The 20,276-nt window shown below is 38.7% G+C and overlaps 1 protein-coding gene across 1 annotated transcript in view; it reads left to right on the forward strand.

The window, feature by feature from the left end:
- Positions 1 to 11,946: 11,946 nt before the first annotated feature.
- Positions 11,947 to 20,276, forward strand: part of LOC114647300 (uncharacterized) — a 45,973-nt gene continuing 37,643 nt past the window's right edge. The window contains exons 1-3 of the mRNA XM_028795975.2: positions 11,947 to 12,251; positions 12,846 to 12,976; positions 18,684 to 18,783. Of these exons, the coding sequence (XP_028651808.2) occupies positions 12,122 to 12,251; positions 12,846 to 12,976; positions 18,684 to 18,783 (361 nt within the window). The 5' untranslated portion in view covers positions 11,947 to 12,121. The remainder of the gene's footprint in view (positions 12,252 to 12,845; positions 12,977 to 18,683; positions 18,784 to 20,276) is intronic.

Genomic DNA, 20,276 nt, shown 5'->3' on the forward strand with positions numbered 1-20,276 from the left:
GCCAGTGGCAGTGTGTCTGTCTGCAGAGAGAGTGTGGACCTTGTCGAGAGATTTACTTACCTTGGCAGTGACATTCATGTGTCGGGAGTCTCTTCTCTGAAGTCAGTAGACAGATTGGGAGAGCATGGGATGTCATGAGGTCACTGGAAAGGGGTGTGTGATGCTCCTGATATCTCTGCAAAAGGACGGAAGTCCAAGTCTTCAGAGTCCTGGTGCTTCCTGGTTGCGAGATATACATGGACGCTATCCAGTGATCCCAGATGAAGTCTGGACTCCTTTGGTACTGTGTCTCTCCGGAAAATCCTTGGGTACTGCTGGCTTGACTTTGTGTTGAATGAGCTGTTGCTCACAGAGTCCCGAATGAGGCATTACCTGCATTGTGAGGGAGCATCAGTTACGGCACTATGGCCATGTGGTGCAATTCTCTGAGGGTGATCCGGCTCACAGGATCCACATTGTCGAGGACCAAGCCGAGGGGACACCCGCATAATACCTGGCCACAGCAGATAGATGGTCATTTCCAGAAGGTGTGACTGGTGTGCCTAGGGGGTTGCTAACAAGGATCCTGAGCTGTTTTGTTGTGTGTTGGGTGTGGCAACATGCTGTACCAGTGCATGGTCTCCAACCTGACCTGACCTGTAACTAGGTTGAGGCACTAAAAAGAAAGAATCATTCAGCTGTTCTTTTAAGTTCAGTAACTCAATTTAATAAATTTTTCACAAAGAAAGATTTTTTCTTGTTATGTATGCTATTACTTGCTGTTGTACAAAATGGGGTGCCTATTGGATGCATTACTTTTATTGCTTTTGTTTTTTTATCGTCACAAAAACATAGGATGTAGACAACTGAAGCACAATAGGGTACGGCTGTGGGGCCTGAAGCAAAGAAACAAGAATCTGTGCAGCATTCACAATATGGGAAAACCCACTGTGAACCTGGCATGTGGCAGGATTAATGGTAGCTAGTAAGTAATGACAGAGGCCAGGATGGACAAACACAACATCACTGGGTTATGAGGTTATCACATAAAGACAGGATTGTGTTGATTTGGCACATCATGAGAACCATCAATGGGAAACTGGCATGTAATTGGACAGAGCTGAAAGTGCCAAAAACACAAAAAAGAGCACTAGACTTTGTGAACCTGATGCACAATGGGAAACCTCATTTGGGCCGGACATGTAACAGTACAATACAGAGGCCTATATATGTCTGATGATCAAAGTGAGACCTCTGCATGAACCTGGCACTTAAGACTATACTGTAGACAACAACAGGTGGATGCCACCTTGCAAGAGGCCAGATATGAAGGGTCACAAACTGCAGTGAGATCAGCAAATGTGACTCTGAAACAGAAAGTAACACAACTATGATAGTCATCAATTCTAGAGGAATCTGGACTTAAAATAAAAGCAGCAGACTGAGAAGGGCTTGATGTATAATCATAAACACTTTGAAGTCCCTGACTTGTAGTAATGGAGGCGAATTTGGACCTGAAACACAAGAGGACAGAATTACGGAGGCCTGACAAGTGGGGGTGTCCACCCATATCAAAATATTATTAATGTTATGTTAATTTGCAACTCAGTATGTATGTTAGTGGGACTGTGATAGACTGGGGTGACATCCATGGCTGGTTCCTGCTTTGCACTGAATGCTGCTGTCATGATCCTGAATAAGGAGAAAAATAAATGAACTGTAGCTATAATGTACTGCATAACTATAACATAATGCAATAAGACTTGATTAAACTTTACTTATAATAACACACAGAATAAAGAAAACATATATATAATTCACCAGTACCTCATTACTTAAGCAATTATTAACATTACATCTTACAAAAATGCAAGTACTTATACTGTTAAATAAAGGACTTTTTTAAAATAATGTACATTCTGCTTTTACCAACCACCACAATCTTCAGGCAGTAATCCTGCAGCCTCCATGCTAGTCGTGATACTTTCTTCTTTATGGCTTATTTCAATTAACTATAAACAAAAATGACATATAATGATTAATCAACTCTCGCATGATTACAATTTCAATAAGTTATTACTCAATAAAATAATAAATTTTGGCTGAACAATTGAAGAGTATATCTGAAGTAAATGGAACAAATGCTCCATACAATTTGGCCTCATCAGCACCTTCATTGAGAATGAGGAGTAAAGAGATCCCCCAGTGCGCTTACATAAGCATACATCATTAATATAATTTCATCATTAATTGAGTCAATCAAATGTGCAATGACAGACTAAACATATTTTTTGACATTCAGCAACTTTGCAATGGAAAAACAAAGTTCAGAAAATGGATTTATGAATTTGTCTATTCAATCCTTGAGTCCCAAAGAGGAACTTTTGCAGAATTAACAGGGTGGTTTAAAACTACAAACCACCATTGTTTTATATAGTATGTGGACCACCAGGGGGCGGGCTGCTCCCCAAACCCCAACACAGACAGGCTGGGACACAAGTCTTTCCCAATAGCACACCTTTATTTAAGTGGGGAAGCGTTTTTCTTTTGCTTCTAACTATACAGCACAGTATAAAGCACCAAAGATGTAACGGTCCTTTCTTCTTCTTTCTCCTCTTCTCTCTTCCTCTGTCACCTCCACTCCACCTCGCAAGTTTTGTCGTCGACCTCCCTACTCTGGCTCCCTGACTGGTAGTGAGATGGCTCCTTATATAGTGTACACGGAAGTGCTCCAGGTGTTTCTCCACCTTCTTCCAGCTGCACTTCTGGGTGTGGCAGAAGAGGTTCCCACAATTAACCTGCAGAACCCCCTGGCGGCACCCACGGAGCCCAACAGGGCTGTTCCAAACTACAACTCCTGATATGTCCTGTGGGGATCAGTGGTGCTGTATAACCCTGGTGGGCTTCCCCCTACTGTCTTGGGAATATAGTGACTCCAATATGGTCTCTCCCTTGGTCCTTCCACCCAGCTGGCGTCAATGGCCCTGGCCATCTGTCACAAGTGCTTAACATCCACCCAAAGAGATATATTACTACATGACTGTAAGAAATGTGTCTACATAAATTTAAAGTAATGAATGTTTAGATTACACAGTCTTTGTCATTTGACTCACCTACTGTATAGTACAGTATGTACTGAGTAGTATATGCAAATAAGTACACATTAAAGTAAATGACAACAGAAACGTGTTAAACCACTGGAGGGCAGTGTTGTTTGATGGTCTAATTACAACAAACCGATTCTCTCAAGTTGTTTTTTCTCAATGGCATTTCTCAAAACAGTGCCTCAGAAGTTCATAGCATTTGTGGACGCTAGGGGTGCTGTTACCCCGTTGAACCCACCAGACAGACATCCAAGACACACGTTTAAAACACCAAGAAGATTCTTTAATAATAATTCTTCGATAAAATGGACAAAGCACCACACACTCCACAATTCCCAATAACAATAATCACCAATTACCTATGCGGTTGGGGTGGGGGTTGTTCACCCTGTTCAGGGTATTGCTCCTGCCTTGTGCCCTATGCTCCTTGTGACTGGCTCCAAATCTGCATGATTCTACCCTGATTTAAGTGGGCTTACAAAATAGCATAGTAAAACATGTTAGCCTTGGTGTTTTCTGTCATTGTAGTATTTGAGTTTCTGGTGTTGTTTTCCAGTCCAAAGTGTGTTTTCTTCATATTATGTATTGTTATATTGAAAGAAGAATGGTCTTTGTTTCTTTTTGTTACAGTCCTGTAATGCGAATTTGTTACAATTTCCCACTTGCTTTCATTTTCACTGTATTCAGATATACAAATACTGCTACACAATAAACATTTTATTCTGATTTGTGTGTGTTGAACAATATTTTGCATTCTCAGGAACATTACACAGTTTGTCCATTTATAATTCAAGTGCTTATCATTTTTTGTTTTAGTGTCTATTAACAAAGCGTGCTCTCCATTTGGTAACAGTGTAATGGCAGCTGAGTGGCTTTGTGTGCTTTGACATAAAGTGGTTATGTTTGGAGTGCCAGTCCATCACGCTAACACCTGCTTAATTTAGGTTCTCTTTCAAGCAAAAGCACATCTCTTTGGAAGAGCTGTAATACCAAAGGGAAGTCCACAAAGACAAAGAGAACTTGCAAAATCTCCACAGACAATGGATTAAAACATTATCTGCTGGTGCACTAACCACTGCACTACGTTGGTGTCCTACATTTTGATTGTCTTATATTAAATGCAAGTACAAAAACACTTCTGATGGATGTATTTCATTCTGGTTTGTATGCAGTATTATTTTGCACTATAGGCATAAAAACACAGCACCTTACAAAATAATTATGAAAAACAGTATTAAACAAACAGGAGCACAGTTTCGTAACAATAAATAAATGAAAGGCAGAAAATACCAAATAAGTCAGTCTAGCAGTCCAAGGCATTTATTCAAGTGAGCCTTTTCTCCAATAAGAAATACAAATTAAAGTGTTGAAAGCACTGGATAATTATATTGTGCCTTTACACAGCTACCATTATACTAAATAATTTACAGGCATGTGACTTTTTCCATATTCTGACAATATAAGCTTAAACTCAGGGCTGCATAAGCAGCAGGTGGTAAATTGATTTTAAACATTGCTTTTAGACAGTAATCGATATCCTGGGTTGTGTTACAGGTAGGCTGTTTCTATATTCTTATGATGAGAGTCCTGGCAAACTAAGTGAAACCCCCAGAGCCGCACAAGGACTATGTGGCTGGAGTGCACCTTTACATACTAGCCACCCTCCTAAAGCCCCTCACAAATAAAGTACAATTCTTTCTATATTGTTATGAAATCACTGCACGGGAAAGTAAGTTACTTCATCCTGACTGACTCAGCAACATCTGTACCAACATGTTTTTGATGAATCATTCTTTCCAAACCATACATTTTTATGTGCATTGGGTTAGGGGGTTGGGTTTTAGTTTGGTTTTATTATATTTATTTTATTGTTTTTTTGGAGTTTCAGTAACATTTTAAATTTCTCCTTGGGGACAAATAAAGCATCTATGTATCTATCTATCTATCTCTCCATCCTCATCCCTGACTCGCTATATGACTCACTGGAGGAGCCCACTAGGGCTACAGCTGTAGAGATATAAAATCAATTGTCATTTGCTTGTGAAAAGCTGTTTTTTAACTGGTTTTGGCCTGCTGCACTTCACAGTTAAATATTAAAGATGGTGCAAAGCTCTGAGGAATGAAAATGTACTGAAATTGGATGATACAACTGAGTGAAAATGGTACCACAAACTGGAAGTCTTTCTTTCACTGCTGTTTTTCCGTTGTCTGTGCCTTGTACAGCGCAGTGCCCACCTAGCTTTGAACTTCTGCTGGCTTCACTGAGTGTCATTGTGTCACTTGTTGAGTTTGGTGATTACACACTACAGGTGGTGGACTGTTCAGTACAGGTATTTAATAATAAAAACAACACATTTGCAAAGTGAGTAGTGCTACTGTCTCAAAGACTGAACATCGTGGGTCCCATCTCGCCCATCCCTGTAAAGAGATTGTGTGTTCCCTCTGTGTCTATGTAGGTTTTGTATTTTACCCCCCATTTCCCTCTTTGAGTTTTCTTCCCAGGAAGTGGATTGGAGCCTCTAAATTGCCCCCCATGTGTGAATGTGCCCTGTGATGTGCTGGTGTCTGTTCTGGCCCCTCACACCCCCGAGTTAGGTTAAAAGGTTTTGGGAGTGTTGCTGTGTATGGTTTTCATGAACTGAATGCAGTGCCAAGTGCTTTAAAACTGTTAAGGGAAATAGCGTTAAGAACAACATAATTATAAAACAAACTGCTTGTAAAATACAGTTTGCTACTAAAAATGTATATAATGAGTTCAGAAAGTCTTCAGGCTCCTCCAATTTTTGCACACTTTATTGTGTTATAGATTGAATTTTAAATGGATTAATTTGCCATTTTCTGCCCTTCAATCTACATTCAACACCCACTATTATATAGTCCCTTTCCTATCTATGTATTATATAATGCCTTTCCTATCCATCTATGGTCATATGAAAAAGTATGGGAACCCCTGTTAATTCTCTGGATTTTTGTTTATCATTGGCTGAGCTTTCAAAGTAGCAACTTCCTTTTAATATCTGACATGCCTTATGGAAACAGTAGTGTTTCAGCAGTGACATTAAGTTTATTGTATAAACAGAAAATATGCATCATAACAAAATGAGACAGGTGCATAAATTTGGGCACCCCAACAGAGATATTCCATCAATACTTTGTTGAGCCTCCTTTTGCTAATATAACAGCTTCTAGACGCCTCCTATAGCCTTTGATAAGTGTCTGGATTCTGGATGGAGGTATTTCTGACCATTCTTCCATACAAAATCTCTCCAGTTCAGTTAAATTTGATGGCTGCCGAGCATGGACAGCCTGCTTCAAATCATCCCATAGATTTTCGATGATATTCAAGTCAGGGGACTGTGACGGCCATTCCAGAACATTGTACTTCTCCCTCTGCATGAATGCCTTTGTAGATTTCAAACTGTGTTTTGGGTCATTGTCTTGTTGGAATATCCAACCGCTGCGTACCTTCAACTTTGTGACTGATGCTTGAACATTATCCTGAAGAATTTGTTGATATTGGGTTGAATTCATCCAACTCTCGACTTTAACAAGGGCCCCAGTCCCTGAACTAGCCACACAGCCCCACAGCATGATGGAACCTCCACCAATTTTGACAGTAGGTAGCAGGTGTTTTTCTTGGAATGCGGTGTTCTTCTTCTGCCATGCAAAGCGATTTTTGTCATGACCAAATAACTCCAATTTTTATCTCATTAGTCCAAAGCACTTTGTTTCAAAATGAATCTGGCTCGTCTAAATGAGCATTTGCATACAACAAGCGACTCTGTTTGTGGAGTGAGTGTAGAAAGGGCTTCTTTCTCATCACCCTGCCATACAGATGTTCTTTGTGCTAATTGCACTGAATTGTAGAACGATGTACAGATACACCATCTGCAGCAAGATGTTCTTGCAGGTCTTTGGAGTTGATCTGTGGGTTGTCTGTAACCGTTCTCACAATCCTGCTCATATGCCGCTCCTGTATTTTTCTTGACTGACAGACCTGCTGGGTTTAACAGCAACTGTGCCTGTGGCCTTCCATTTCCTGATTCCATTCCTTACAATTGAAACTGACAGTTTAAACCTCTGAGATGGCTTTTTGTAGCCATCCCCTAAACCAGGAGACTCAACAATCTTTGTTTTCAGATCTTTGGAGAGTTGCTTTGAGGATCCCATGCTGTCACTCTTCAGAGAAGAGTCAAAGGGAAGGAAGCACAACTTGCAATTGACCACCTTAAATACCTTTATATCTCATGATTGGACACACCTGTCTATGAAGTTCAAGGCTTATCGAGCTAATCCAACCAATGTGGTGTTGCAAGTAATCAGCATTGAGCAGTGACAGGCATGCAAATCAGCAAAATTACAAGGGGACCCACATTTTTGCACAGCCAATTTTTCACATTTGATTTAATTTCATACAACTAAATACTGCTTCACTAAAAATCTTTGTTCGGAAAAAACACCCCAGTACTCAGATGAAAATGAAAGACATACCACTGTTATCTTTTTTGTTGAAAGGAGAGTCAATTGTTATGCAGGCAGAGAGGGGCTCCCAAACTTTTTCATATGATTGTCTATCTATCTGAAACCAGGCAGTCTAAGTGGCCCTTTTTTGGAGTTATACAAGGGATCAGTGAGTGTTCTGAAATTGAAGGCTTGTGATTGTATAGCACCTTTACGCAGTGATCACCATTCTAAAGTACTTTTTAGATATAGTGCAATTGTCTCCATATTCTTGCAGTCTGAGACCTTGTAGTATTTAAAACAATTCCATCAAAATTACTCTGGGCAAGAGAGTGCAGGGACAAGAGTCTTGTCTCCAGTGTTAATGGTTCATTAATTCACTTCTTAATCAGACTAAAAGACAAATACATCAGATACCAGATACTTCCAAATAGTGTGCATAACCAATATGCTGTACTTATTCACTCCACATTCTGACATCAACTTGAATCCCAACTCAGAAGTAGGCAATAATAAAAATTATGACTCCTCTTCCTCATTAATAAAAGACCACAATATAGAATAAAAGCAGGAAAATTATGAAAAGACCAAAAATCAATAAAAGAAAAAAAAAACAGTTTAGAAGGAAGCACAATGCTGCCGTAGTTAATATTGCCAACACAGACATGCATGAACTAGATTCAGCTTGTGAATTGTCACGGTGGAGTGGGCATAATTTCTGTATGCTGATTTTCTTCAGGTACTCCCGATTTTCAACCACATCCCAAAGACGCCCTAATTAAATTAGTTGGTAATTTTAAATCCAGCCTGTTGGCATGCCCTGCAAAGAAATGGTATCCAATCCATAGATTGTTCCTATCTTGATCTCGATGCTGCAGTAATACGTTTCACATTTGCAAATGCAAGTCAGCAATGAATAAAATGTAGATTCATATAATGAATGAAAGGCATTGTGAAAGTTCAAAGTCCTTAAACAGTAGCTGTTACTAGTAACATTATTTTTATTTATCCACTAGAGGACAATGTTGTTTTGAAAATACTGGTTATGACAAAGACCTTTTTCTTAAGTAACAAAATATTGTTTAAACGTGTCACAAATGAATGGGTACATAAAGTTAATTTTACATTGACAACAGCTAATTCTGACAATGTCACCAATTTACAGATTTTGTGCACAGGCAGATGCTATGATCTGTCCAAAGGAAACTGTGGAACCCTGTGGCATGAAGTCCAACTCCTTATGTGTAGACCATGCTGGCTAATGCAGAGTTAAATGTATTGTTTCAATCTTTTGTTTTTTTTGGTTTCTCACACATCTCAAAAATGTCAATTAATCTGATTTGTCTGCAAACAATAATTTTTTTCATAATACATAACACTGTGTAGTAACACATAAGCACAACCAATCTTTTATAAATCAAGCTTTATAACAAGGACCATGACAAACTATTAATAAGAGATATTTTTATATTTAAAAAGAGATATTCTGTTCCTTACAACCACATCCATTCAATTCACCTTTTTATGCAGTAGAGGAGTGTAAGTAGCTACAGCCTGCAAATACCAACATTGGAAGGAATGAAAGTCCACAACCAGACAATCCCACACCAGCCAATATTTAATTATTGATCAATCTGTCTATCTTTACACCTTAAGAGGAAACTGACGTAAAACTGAGGAGGATATGCAACGTAAACTAACATGCCAGGCAATCATTAATCCAACTAAGTGCCATGAGGTACCTCCTGAGCAACTGTGCCACACACAGGCAATATTAACCATTCCTTCAGTTTTTCACCATCACTTCATCATGGTGTGGAGGAGAGATGAAGTTGGTGCTGCCTGAGCCAGCTACATAAAGCACAAGGTAGGGGGACCTTGGTTGATGGGAGAATATCTTCTTCTTCTTTCAGCTGCTCCCGTTAGGGGTCGCCACAGTGGATCATCTTCTTCCATATCTTCCTGTCCTCTACATCTTGTCACACTCATCACCTACATGTCCTCTCTCACCACATCCATAAACCTTCTCTTAGGCCTTCCTCTTCTCCTCTTGCCTGGCAGCTCTATCTTTAACATCCTTTTCCCAATATACACAGCATCTCTCCTCTGCACATGCCCATTGATGGTAGAATATGTTTACTAAATAAATTTTCCCAAAACTTTATTAAAAAAACTGAATCTTGAAGTGAGAAAAAAAATACAGCACAACAACAATACAGCAATGATTTCATAAACCTGATTAATCCAATTCAGGGTCATGGCGGGCTGGAGTCTATCCTGACAACAACATCAGGTGTGGGAAAACGTGTAAAATTTGTTATAAAATGCTAAATAAAAAACATGACCTTAATCATGTTTTTAGACAATTGATGACCAAATTAACACAAAGAAAGAAAATTTCACACATTCAGCTACACAAAAGATTAGAAAGTGAAAAGTAGTTAAACAAGAGATTTATTTATTTACACCAACAGAAAAGAATGCTATTGCACCTGTGCTATTTTTTATAGTAGAATCTTTCTTAGAAAGAATCCTTGCAGGGTCCTTGACACAAGCAGTACATCATAACTATGATGTTTTACCAACGCCAGCTTGGACTTGCTCCAACTTGATCCTTTAAGTCATTTTCATACTAGAGCTCCGAGAGGGCTGTAACCTTCTGCCACATGAAAGCACGCACTCACTCACGCTGGCATGGGCTCTCTTCTACATCTTCATACATTTTATTTTTGTGTTTTTCTGATTGCATGTTTCACAAAGATGACCACAAGAAGACATCACAACATATACTAATGACAGTAGTGTAGCGTGGGTGTCAACCGCCCGGGGCGGAGAAAAATTCCTCCGCCCCCTTATTTAGGTATGGTTCAAATTTTTACAAGCTATTATTATTATTTATTGTGAAATTTTGCCGCCCCCTAAAAGTGCCGCCAGGGGCAGGCCGCCCCTGCCGCCCCCACTACGCTACGCCACTGACTAATGAGCAATGAAATTAATGTTTTATTCCTAACAGAAGGTCATTTCTCTGGTGGTAGACACCCCTTGAGCTAATTCCATACATTTAACCCCAGAAACAAAAAGCAAATGGCTGCCCAACTTCGCATGCACCTGCTTGTAAACACCTACAAATTACATCTTGACCCATATAAAGGCACAACTATCTGGATCTGAACCATCATTAACACCACTAACCTGGGTCTGCACTTCTAAAGCTTTTCTGTTAATTCTCCTGGTGGTTGCCATGTAATCACAATGGCTGCTTGAAAGTATAACCTCACATGAATGTGGCTGTGGCTCTTCAGACAGCACATCACTCTTGGAAGCCCCAGGATACTTTCTCACACTCAACAGTATACTAGCTCAATGAAAGTGGTAACACAGAAGACAGATGGAGAGACAGATAGATATGAAAGGACAGATTTAACTGGTGACTCTAAATTATAACTGTAAATTGCATATAAGTGCATAGATAAGTGTGTCCAGTGATGGACTGATGTTTTGCCTGCATAGGATATGGCTCCTCATAAATCTATAACGGACAAACATAATGAGAAGGTGTGCAAATGGTTAAAAGATAAATATTTAAAGGACAGTAGCCTGCTTTGTGTTGAAGTGGATCAGTAGTTAGAACAAAATCAAGCCCCCTGAATGACAACCTGTGAAAGTACTCCAGAATGGTGTGTTTCGTGAAAAGTCTTATATAACGTGTGCTGGTGTAAAAATTTCTCCTTAAAACTGAAAGAGATTACAGAAATGGTCAAGTTGTTTGGTGAGCAAAGAAAAAATCATCTGCAGCTTAGTCACTATTTGACTATTTGCTGTCCATCAAATGTGTTCAGAGAGTTAAGCTGTAGCAAAAATAAAAAAAAACTTCTAGTTTACTCAGATTAACAATGACATGTAATTCATCTACCCTGTGACAGACTGGTGGCACTTCCAGGTATTACTCCTGCCTTGGATCTATGGTTGCTGGGATAGGCTATAGCCTCCCTGTGACTCTGCTCTGGGTAAAACAAGTTTAGAAGATGGATGAGTGGATGAACATAATTAATCAATTTATTAAACACACTGGGACTTATACCAGGAGTCACAAGCAAAAGTAAGATTTAAGCCTGGAAGTAGCAGCAGTCCGTTGCAACACATACTCACCCCTACTCTTCTAACGTACTCACACTTGGATTAATTTGCAACCCTAAATCAATCAACCTTTATTTATTAGAACACTCTTCACATTCTTAATTCTATTGTATTAAAAAACCCATAGATAATAAACCCTGCACCCCCTAAAATATGCCCTCAATGCGTAAACTATCCTTTTCCAACGAGCACAAATTAACAGTGCAGCCAATCATAAACCCCCTGAACACACCTCACTTTGAACGCTCTAATTAGGCATCCAAGCATAAATCCGGGTAAAGTGGGCACCGTAAAGAGACTGACTCCGTTTCCCTGTAACTCGGGCAGGGCGTCAGGGCAGATGTGTGGTTGAGATACAACCTCCTGGGTATGCGTCTCGTGCCAAGAACGCAGAGGTGTGCTAGGATGTATAGGTTTCTCGGGAATTGGGCGGAGCCTAAATGCCCGCACGGTATAAATGTGTCACTTGCACATCCCCTTCCAGACTAACGCTCGTACACTTGCTACCTGGATTAAAACCACACGAAGACTTTTTTTTTTTTTTTGCCATTTCTAACTTGAGCTTTTCTGGTAAGTGTGGACTTTAAGTTTTATCTTTTAAGGCATCATAAGCAGCTGCGCATGGAGACATCTCATCTTCCTCCGGCTGGTGTACTAAGTTGGTTTTTTTCGACTTTAAAGCATTTTATGCAGTAGGATGTACTTCTACGGTTTTTTCGACACAAGGGAAGGGCAGCGCTACGACTCGCTGAATAATCCTGGACATGTCCGGAAGTTCTGGTGCCCGATTTAATTGGCGCAGCTTTTGGAAAAGTGACACTCAATTCCGGCACTTCATTGTCTGCGATGGTTTGTACCTCCTGATGCCCCGGAAAGCCGAGATACGGTGCCTTGGTCTCCGACGATCATATTTTGCGTGTATATGTGCTTTTTTTAAGCGCAAAGCTCTTCTATTTAGTCCTTGATCTTACGGCTGTGAATATTCCTCCTGTTGTCTTTTCACGGTAACTGACCGAGGCATCTGGACTGAATGTCCTTTTTCCTTTGAAATACGTATTTGTGTTACTCTATGTACGCATTTTCTCTTGTAACTCACCAGTGTGAGCCTTGTGCTTTCATTAAGAGAAGGCTTCATGAATGATTTTTTTATTATCATATTTGCAGGTGTTTCGGGAGTTCTATGGGAAAAACGGAGTGATCAGAGCAGGATGCAGCAAGGGAGACTGCGATTGCGACCCTGGCTAGAAGAGCAGATCAGGTCCAACAAGTACCCGGGACTTCAGTGGGTCGATGAGGTAGGGATGAACAGGAAGGACTTTATTTAGCAGGAAGACGGTGGATCGTGAAAGTTGATAACCAAACTTGGTCTGTGATACATAATTAAAAAATACTATACGTTTTTTTTTTTGAAAGATGGTACAGTGCCAAGAAAAAGTATTACGCTCAAAAGACTTTTTTCCCCCCAAATTTAAGTCTTAGACTAGAAGTTTAATGCGTTACACTGGGAAATGTTACTTATGAGTCACACATTTCTCTTTACAGAGCCTTCCAGTAAAGAAACTGAAACTACCTCTGTCACTATACAGTAGTTTTTAAAATGACTGAATATGATTCTAGTTAAAGGTTTATGGGGTCCACTCCTTATTAAAATATGCTAGGTTATTTGGGTAATGATGTTGGAAACCATTTTGATACCTGACAAGACCACTCAAGAACAATTTTCTTCATTTTGGCTACTGAAGGGCTGCTTTAGTTGTGTACCTTAATAATATCACATTTTATTTATAAAGTATCTTTCCCATGCTCTGGATTACTATCCTGTTAAAACTTAAAAAGCAGTCTGTGTTCATGTTTCTGACAGAAGGACAGAAATTTGTAGCCCATATTTCTTGGATATTTAGTAAAGGGCTGCAACAGAATTCACCCGCAGAGTAGCATTGGAATAGCATCTTTCAAGGAATCCAGGTGTCCGACAGTTCCCGCTTTTGAAAGGGTGTTATTATAGCATTATGCAACAATATGCTAGGAGAGATGGTGTTCTTTGTTAGATTTGCATCTCACAGACCTTCACTTTTATGGCCAAAGAGTTCCCCCACATACTTGCAGCACAGTCTAAGTCAACAGTGTCAAGGTCAAGTCCATGAGGGGGGCTACGGTGACAGCAAATTTTTGTTACAAACCAATTGTGTAATTACACACCAATCCTTGACAATAACCTTTTATTCAATTTCATGGCTTGTTAGTGTTTTTGTTCTGCCATGTCAGGTCATTCTTATATTGCTGATTTTTTTCCCTTTAATTCCAGTGACATCATATAAATGATTTGAAGCCTAAAGCAGAAAAGCAATTCTCAGTCCTTTTTAACAATCAAATATTTTATTAAACCAGACTGTTCATGATAAATACACACAGATGTAACTGAAAACGATTTAGATGAAAAACTGCTAATTCCTTTGTCACTGGCATTTTGTTGCTTACAAGGAGCAAATCACAACAGTAAATGCAGCTGTTGAAGACTACAATAAAAAATTAAGGGTGGGACATCTTAAAAAGTGAGACAACTACAATGAGGCATGAAAATGTTGCTTGAGTAGTAAATGCTTCACCAGTAAAAATTGACTTCTCATTAGCAAAAATCTGCAGCCACTACTTGAGGACCATCTTTGCCCACTCCTGCTCTAAGAGTGTCAAACTCTAATCCCAGAGGGGCCACAGTGGTTGTAGGTTTTCATTCCAGCCACTTTCATAATTAATAACCAATCTTTTGTCTAACTGACTTGCTTTTCAAAATTCAGAACCCTAAATTGTTTCATTTTTTTTCCAGCAGCCAAACAATAATGAGACACAAAGCAAGCTTACTCTGAAGACTCCAACTTCATTTTCTTTCAACCAGTTTCTTAATCACTTTTTTAAATGGGATGTTAGTGCCCTCTTTCTGCTACATCAAACATTTTTAAAAGTGTTGATTTTCATTTTTTCTGAAAGCACTAAAAAATGTTCTCTGCGTCGGAGCAGATCAATATTTTTCACTGATTCATTTTTTCTCTTCACATTTTATTGAAACAGATATGATATAATGGACAAATAATTTAAAATGGGATCAAATAAGGGCAGCATGGTGGCGCAGTGAGTAGTGCTGCTGCCTCGCAGTTAGGAGACCCGGGTTCGCTTCCTTGGTCCACCCTGCGTGGAGTTTGCATGTTCTCCCCGTGTCTGCGTGGATTTCCTCCAGGTACTCCGGTTTCCTCCCACAGTCCAAAGACATGCAGGTTAGGTGCATTGGCGATCCTAAATTGTCCCTAGTGTGTGCTTGGTGTGTGTGTGTGGGTGGTTTGTTTCCTGCCTTGCTCCCTGGGATTGGCTCCAGCAGACCCCTGTGACCCTGTAGTTAGGATATAGTGGGTTGGATAATGGATGGGATCAAATAAGCTGTTGTCCCTCTTTGCATCTCATTATTGTTTAACTGTTGAAGAAAAAACAAACAACGTACGGTTCTGAATCTTAAAAAGCAAAGCAATTAAAATTAAGGCAAAAAAAAAAAGATGTCCCATTAGCATATGCAGCCACTGTGCCCCACCAACATCTGAGTTTGACACTCTTTGTTTGAAGAGTTTTGCCAACATTTAGCATCTAATGATGCATTTTTTTTCCTCCAAATCTCTTTTCTTTCTCAACCACCCTAAAGGTACTAACTGAGGAACAAGTCAAGTTTAGTGGTCTATGGTCATCATCATTTTTAACTGCAGGCACTGACTTCAGGAACTCATGCACAGTCACAGTTGTCCTTGTCACAGCTTCCCCTACACGGGTATTTTCTATCCTACATAGGGACGGCCCAATCTACGCAGTGTGATGGATGCTAGCTTTTTTTTTCCCCAAATTGTTTGAATTGTTTTCTTCCCTTCCCCACACTCATATTTCTCTATAATCTATTGTTTATTTCTAAAATTCTCTGGTATTGTGGAACCTTGCAGAAAGAGGGAATTTTTCTTAAACTTTAATTTAACTGAAGTGATTCACTAATTCCCAGAAAAAAGTGAAGTTTAACAAGAAGTTATGTGACTTGTAAATGTAATATATTGTATATGGGAATAATTTAGCATTACAATTACAAAGGAGACAGATACTTTCTTTTTAATTGGATGATTCCCATTTTTATTTTGTGCATATTTCTTAATGTTTTTTGTCATATTCGATTTCATATGGGATGTTGCCCAAACTGTAGAACATCACAAAATACAGAAACCTGATTTAGTGTATAACATAACATTCTCAAATCCACATAATCCAATTAAGGGTGGCAGAGAGCTTATCTCAGCAACAATGGACACAGGGCTGGGAGCTTCTCTGGACAGGGTTGCAATCCATTCATCCACACACCCACATGCGGGCCTAATTTAGACTTGCCAGGTCAACTGACGTGCATGTGGTTTGGAGTGTGGGTGGAAAAATCAGGAAGGAAAACACTTGCGAAAGAAGGTGAGGATTTGACCTCAAGGACTAGACTTGTGAAGCAGCAGCACTAACCCCTGCACCACTACTTCAAAATCTGAGACAACTAAAGGTGGAAAAAAGTGTTAGCACTAAATACATAGTGCAAGAGTGGCAATCGGTATAGAACAGGGGTTCTCAAACTCAGTCCTGGGGTCCCCCTTGTGGCTGCAGGTTTTCGTTCCAACCAGTTTCTGTTTTTAATTGGACTCCTGGGCTAATTAAGTGAACTGTTATGTCCCAAATTCTGTGTTTTGGGAACAACATAGAAATTAGAAAATTATGTTTGGCAAAAAATAAAAACTTTTGAAATGTGCTAAGCAGTTACTGTATATGGGAATAATGTATTTTTTATTTTATTGAAATCACACAACATTCCATACAAATAAATCAATTTTTACAAAAATAAGATTGAAAACAAATTAACCCCCACCCCTGAGTAAGAGAGCTAAGCCAGCAGAGTAAAACTTAAAGTTAGTAAAAATAAGTACATAGATGAATTAATAAGTGAATAAAGATAAATGAAGAAAAAAAAGGAAAAAAGGGGAGCAAATCTGATTCCTCAGTGCTTTAAAATCTTATTCTAAAATGTTATTGATTAGATCCTGCCAGGTTTTGAAAAAGTTTTGCACAGATCCTCTAAGTGAGAATTTGATTTTTTCCAGTTTCAAATAGTATATAACATCAGTTACCCACCGACTTAGAATAGGAGAGTTAGGATTCTTCCGGTTGAGCAAAATAAGTCTGCGTGCCAACAGTGTAGTGAAGGCGATTACAGTTTGTTTGTCCTTCTCCACTTTAAGCCCACCAAACACAGCCGTTAATGGATTAGGTGGGATTGTGACTCCAAGACTTTTTAACAATATTTTCATCTTGATTTTTATTCTACCTTTCCAGGTGTTCTAATTGTTTAATTAATCTATTATTTACTAATTAGTGGGGCTGACACTAAAGTAGTTGCAGCCTTTCATGATTCAGTGTTGTCTACCTGGGTATCTGTTCTGCTCGTTTTTAATTGTCATTATTAAGATACAGAGAAGGGGGAAAACGGCACAGAGAAAGAGCAAAATAACGAAAGCAACAAAAGTGAGTTAAGCATTTCAATCTATAGCAAAAGCAGAAATATTGGTAAATGTTTTATAAATGTAAATGTCATGCTACTATGCTTTTCTGAATGTAGAATTAGAGAATAGAAAAAAAAAATAGTTAATTAAATGAGATCAGTGTTATCAGTTATTGTCACTGATTATAAATTTGGTTGAAACAAAAACTTGAAGCCACAGTGGGCCCCCAGGACAGAGTCTGAGAACCCCTGGTACAGAAGATAGATAATGAGACCTGTTACCCGAGATAATGCCCTTTAAGATAACTGATTGGCATATGAGACTGGCAATAACAGGTGCCTTTATTTATTGTGACATTATTATATTTTTTTATTTGTGCAGCTTCAAGTAGTTTTGAGTTAAGACAGTTATTTCAAACAAGGAAGACAGAAGTTTTAGAATAATGTAGTTCAACTCATTACTTTGCTTCTTAGTTTGTAATATTACTATTTTACTATTGTATTGTATTTCTGCTGTGGCCATGATAGACTGGCCATCTAGATCTGTGTTTTGTTTGGTGTATTGCATTTATCCCATTTTTTGACACCCATAGCATTCCCATCCTAAAGGGCTCCGTCTCTGAATTGCCTTTCCCAAGACTTCTTCCATTCTTTACTTCACCACACAGGTTTTTTTTGGGGGGGGGGGGGGGGGGGTGTGTTTTTTTCATCTTCTTAGGGAGTCAAGGCTGGGGGGCCGTCAAATAAACAGACTCCATGTGTGATTTTGGGCTATACAAAAAATAAATTGCTGTTGCTGTTGTAATTATGGTTCTAGAGAGTGGCAATGTACTGCATGCTAATTAGCACAAGCAAGTAACCACTGCACTGAACTCTGTACATGTGATAATAAGGACCCCGTAAAGCATATAATGTACAAGATATACAAATCAACTATTTATGATAGATTATGAAAAGCCCTACAGAAAACAGATATAGAGACTATATAAATATATTATATTAGAAAGCCAGCCTTATTTTTAACTTGCCCCCCTTTCCTAGAATTTTGAAGAGGAATATCAAAGTAAAACTAACAGCCACATTATTTTATGCCTTTGAACAAGCTTATTACTTTAAATTAAATGTCTTATTTCTCTGTTGATGCATTTTAAACTCCTAAAGAAATGAAAGTTTGTAATTCTTGGTATATAAACTCATTTGATGCATTTTTGTTTAGTTGGCAGCATTGTATATTGAAATTTGAATGAAAAAAAAAAAAGAGCCAGTTCAACTTTGGATGCATGTCTTAGAAATCGTTTGTAGAAAGAGTGCTAACTGTAGATAGTTGTGGTGGGTAAGAAAACTGACTCACACTAAATGAATAGAAACAGTTGTAATATGGGTCTGTACTTGTAAAGTGTCTTGAGATAGCGTTTGTTTAAAATGAATCATCTTTTCTCTCCTTATAGTCCACTGGCACCTTTCAGATTCCCTGGAAACATGCAGCTCGCCACGGATGGAATATTGACAAAGATGCATCACTTTTCAGAAGCTGGGCACTGCACACAGGTAAGTGTGAGATGAACTGGGAGTGGGAAAGTTAGAACAAAAAAAATCAATCATCTTTATCAATCAAAACCATTTTAGTCTTTGAACTTTCAGAACAAAATGCAATCGCCAAATTCTATAGCAAGTTTACACAATTAAAATCCAGCACAAGAATATACATTTGGTGGGAGTATTAATAGTAAAAAAAACACTTCATGCAGAAGAAGTTGGACTATTAGAAAACATTTTGATCTTCTTTGAAAGTAAAAACCTCCTGTTGTACTCTGTATGTTGAACTGCAGTCATTGATCTGCATGTGACGACATGGCTAACACTGATCACATTTGTTAGACTGACTGGAAGAGACAATTGTTTGTACAAGTATCTCGATGCTTTATGATTACTTCCTTTCCTGAAATTATTGTTTTTTTCTATAGCCAGCTGAATCCTATGTTGTAAATATTCTCAGCTAACTGCACACATGCACATTTTGGGGATAAAGAATAACTCATATAGGAATCCACATGAGAACCAGACAGTCAAAGTTTATGGCACACAGGTACCCCTTCTCTCCTACAAGATCTCATTTGATTGTTCAGTTATCCATGCATATATTTTCAACACCCGCTACTTCAACTGTGCTCTCTTCGTCTTCTTGTTAAGCAATCACTAAATAAATTTTTATAATCTGAAAACAACTTGTACCCTAATGTTAACTTGCTTGTTCTATTCAAAGCATCATATGAGAAAGTTTACAAAATGACCTGAAATGGTTCAGTCTATTTTGATTGTAAGGATTAAAGAGAGATTTAACAGCATGTTCACTGCAACCAGAATGTCATGTCATTTTAGGACATGAACACACAGAAAATATGCACTACAACACATTAAACGGAACTGCTGCAGTCCTAGATGCATAATTCACCAAGTAGAGTGAGGAGTTTAAACAATTAGAATGAAATTTGCAGAGACAACATGAAGTACACAGGAACATAATAACCATGAATGGGATACAAGATTAATGGGATGTCACACTGGCCTCAGCCAATAATCAATTAAAATTATCAGTATAAGTTTTGTTGTCAACATTATTTCCAAAATGCTAGACCAGTATGACAACACAGAATCAAGGAACAGTTTGTGGTTTGCTGGGTAAAATGTCAGTGTATGATGAGTTTCAACCATGAATTCTAGCAAACACAACACTGTAGCAGCATGTGACTCTTGTTCATATTGGATTGAGCAAAGTAAAATATAATACAAGTTTATTTAGCAATCCTAAAGAGCACCAACCAATAAAGTATGCGGTCTCTGAGCTAAAAGGGAAAAAACTCACACTGTGTGTACATCAACCTATTGCTGCGTTGTCAGTTGCACTGTTATTTGAAAATAAAGAACACATTCAACTGAAACATCCTAAAAGCAAAATCCATTACTCTGAATTCATGGCTGCAGTACGCCATGTTTCCATTAAAACTCAGTCAGAAATAACAGATGACTGGAAAAAAAGGTAA

Source organism: Erpetoichthys calabaricus, chromosome 2 (genome assembly GCF_900747795.2).
Source record: "Erpetoichthys calabaricus chromosome 2, fErpCal1.3, whole genome shotgun sequence".
NCBI classification, from domain to species: Eukaryota; Metazoa; Chordata; class Cladistia; order Polypteriformes; family Polypteridae; genus Erpetoichthys; species Erpetoichthys calabaricus.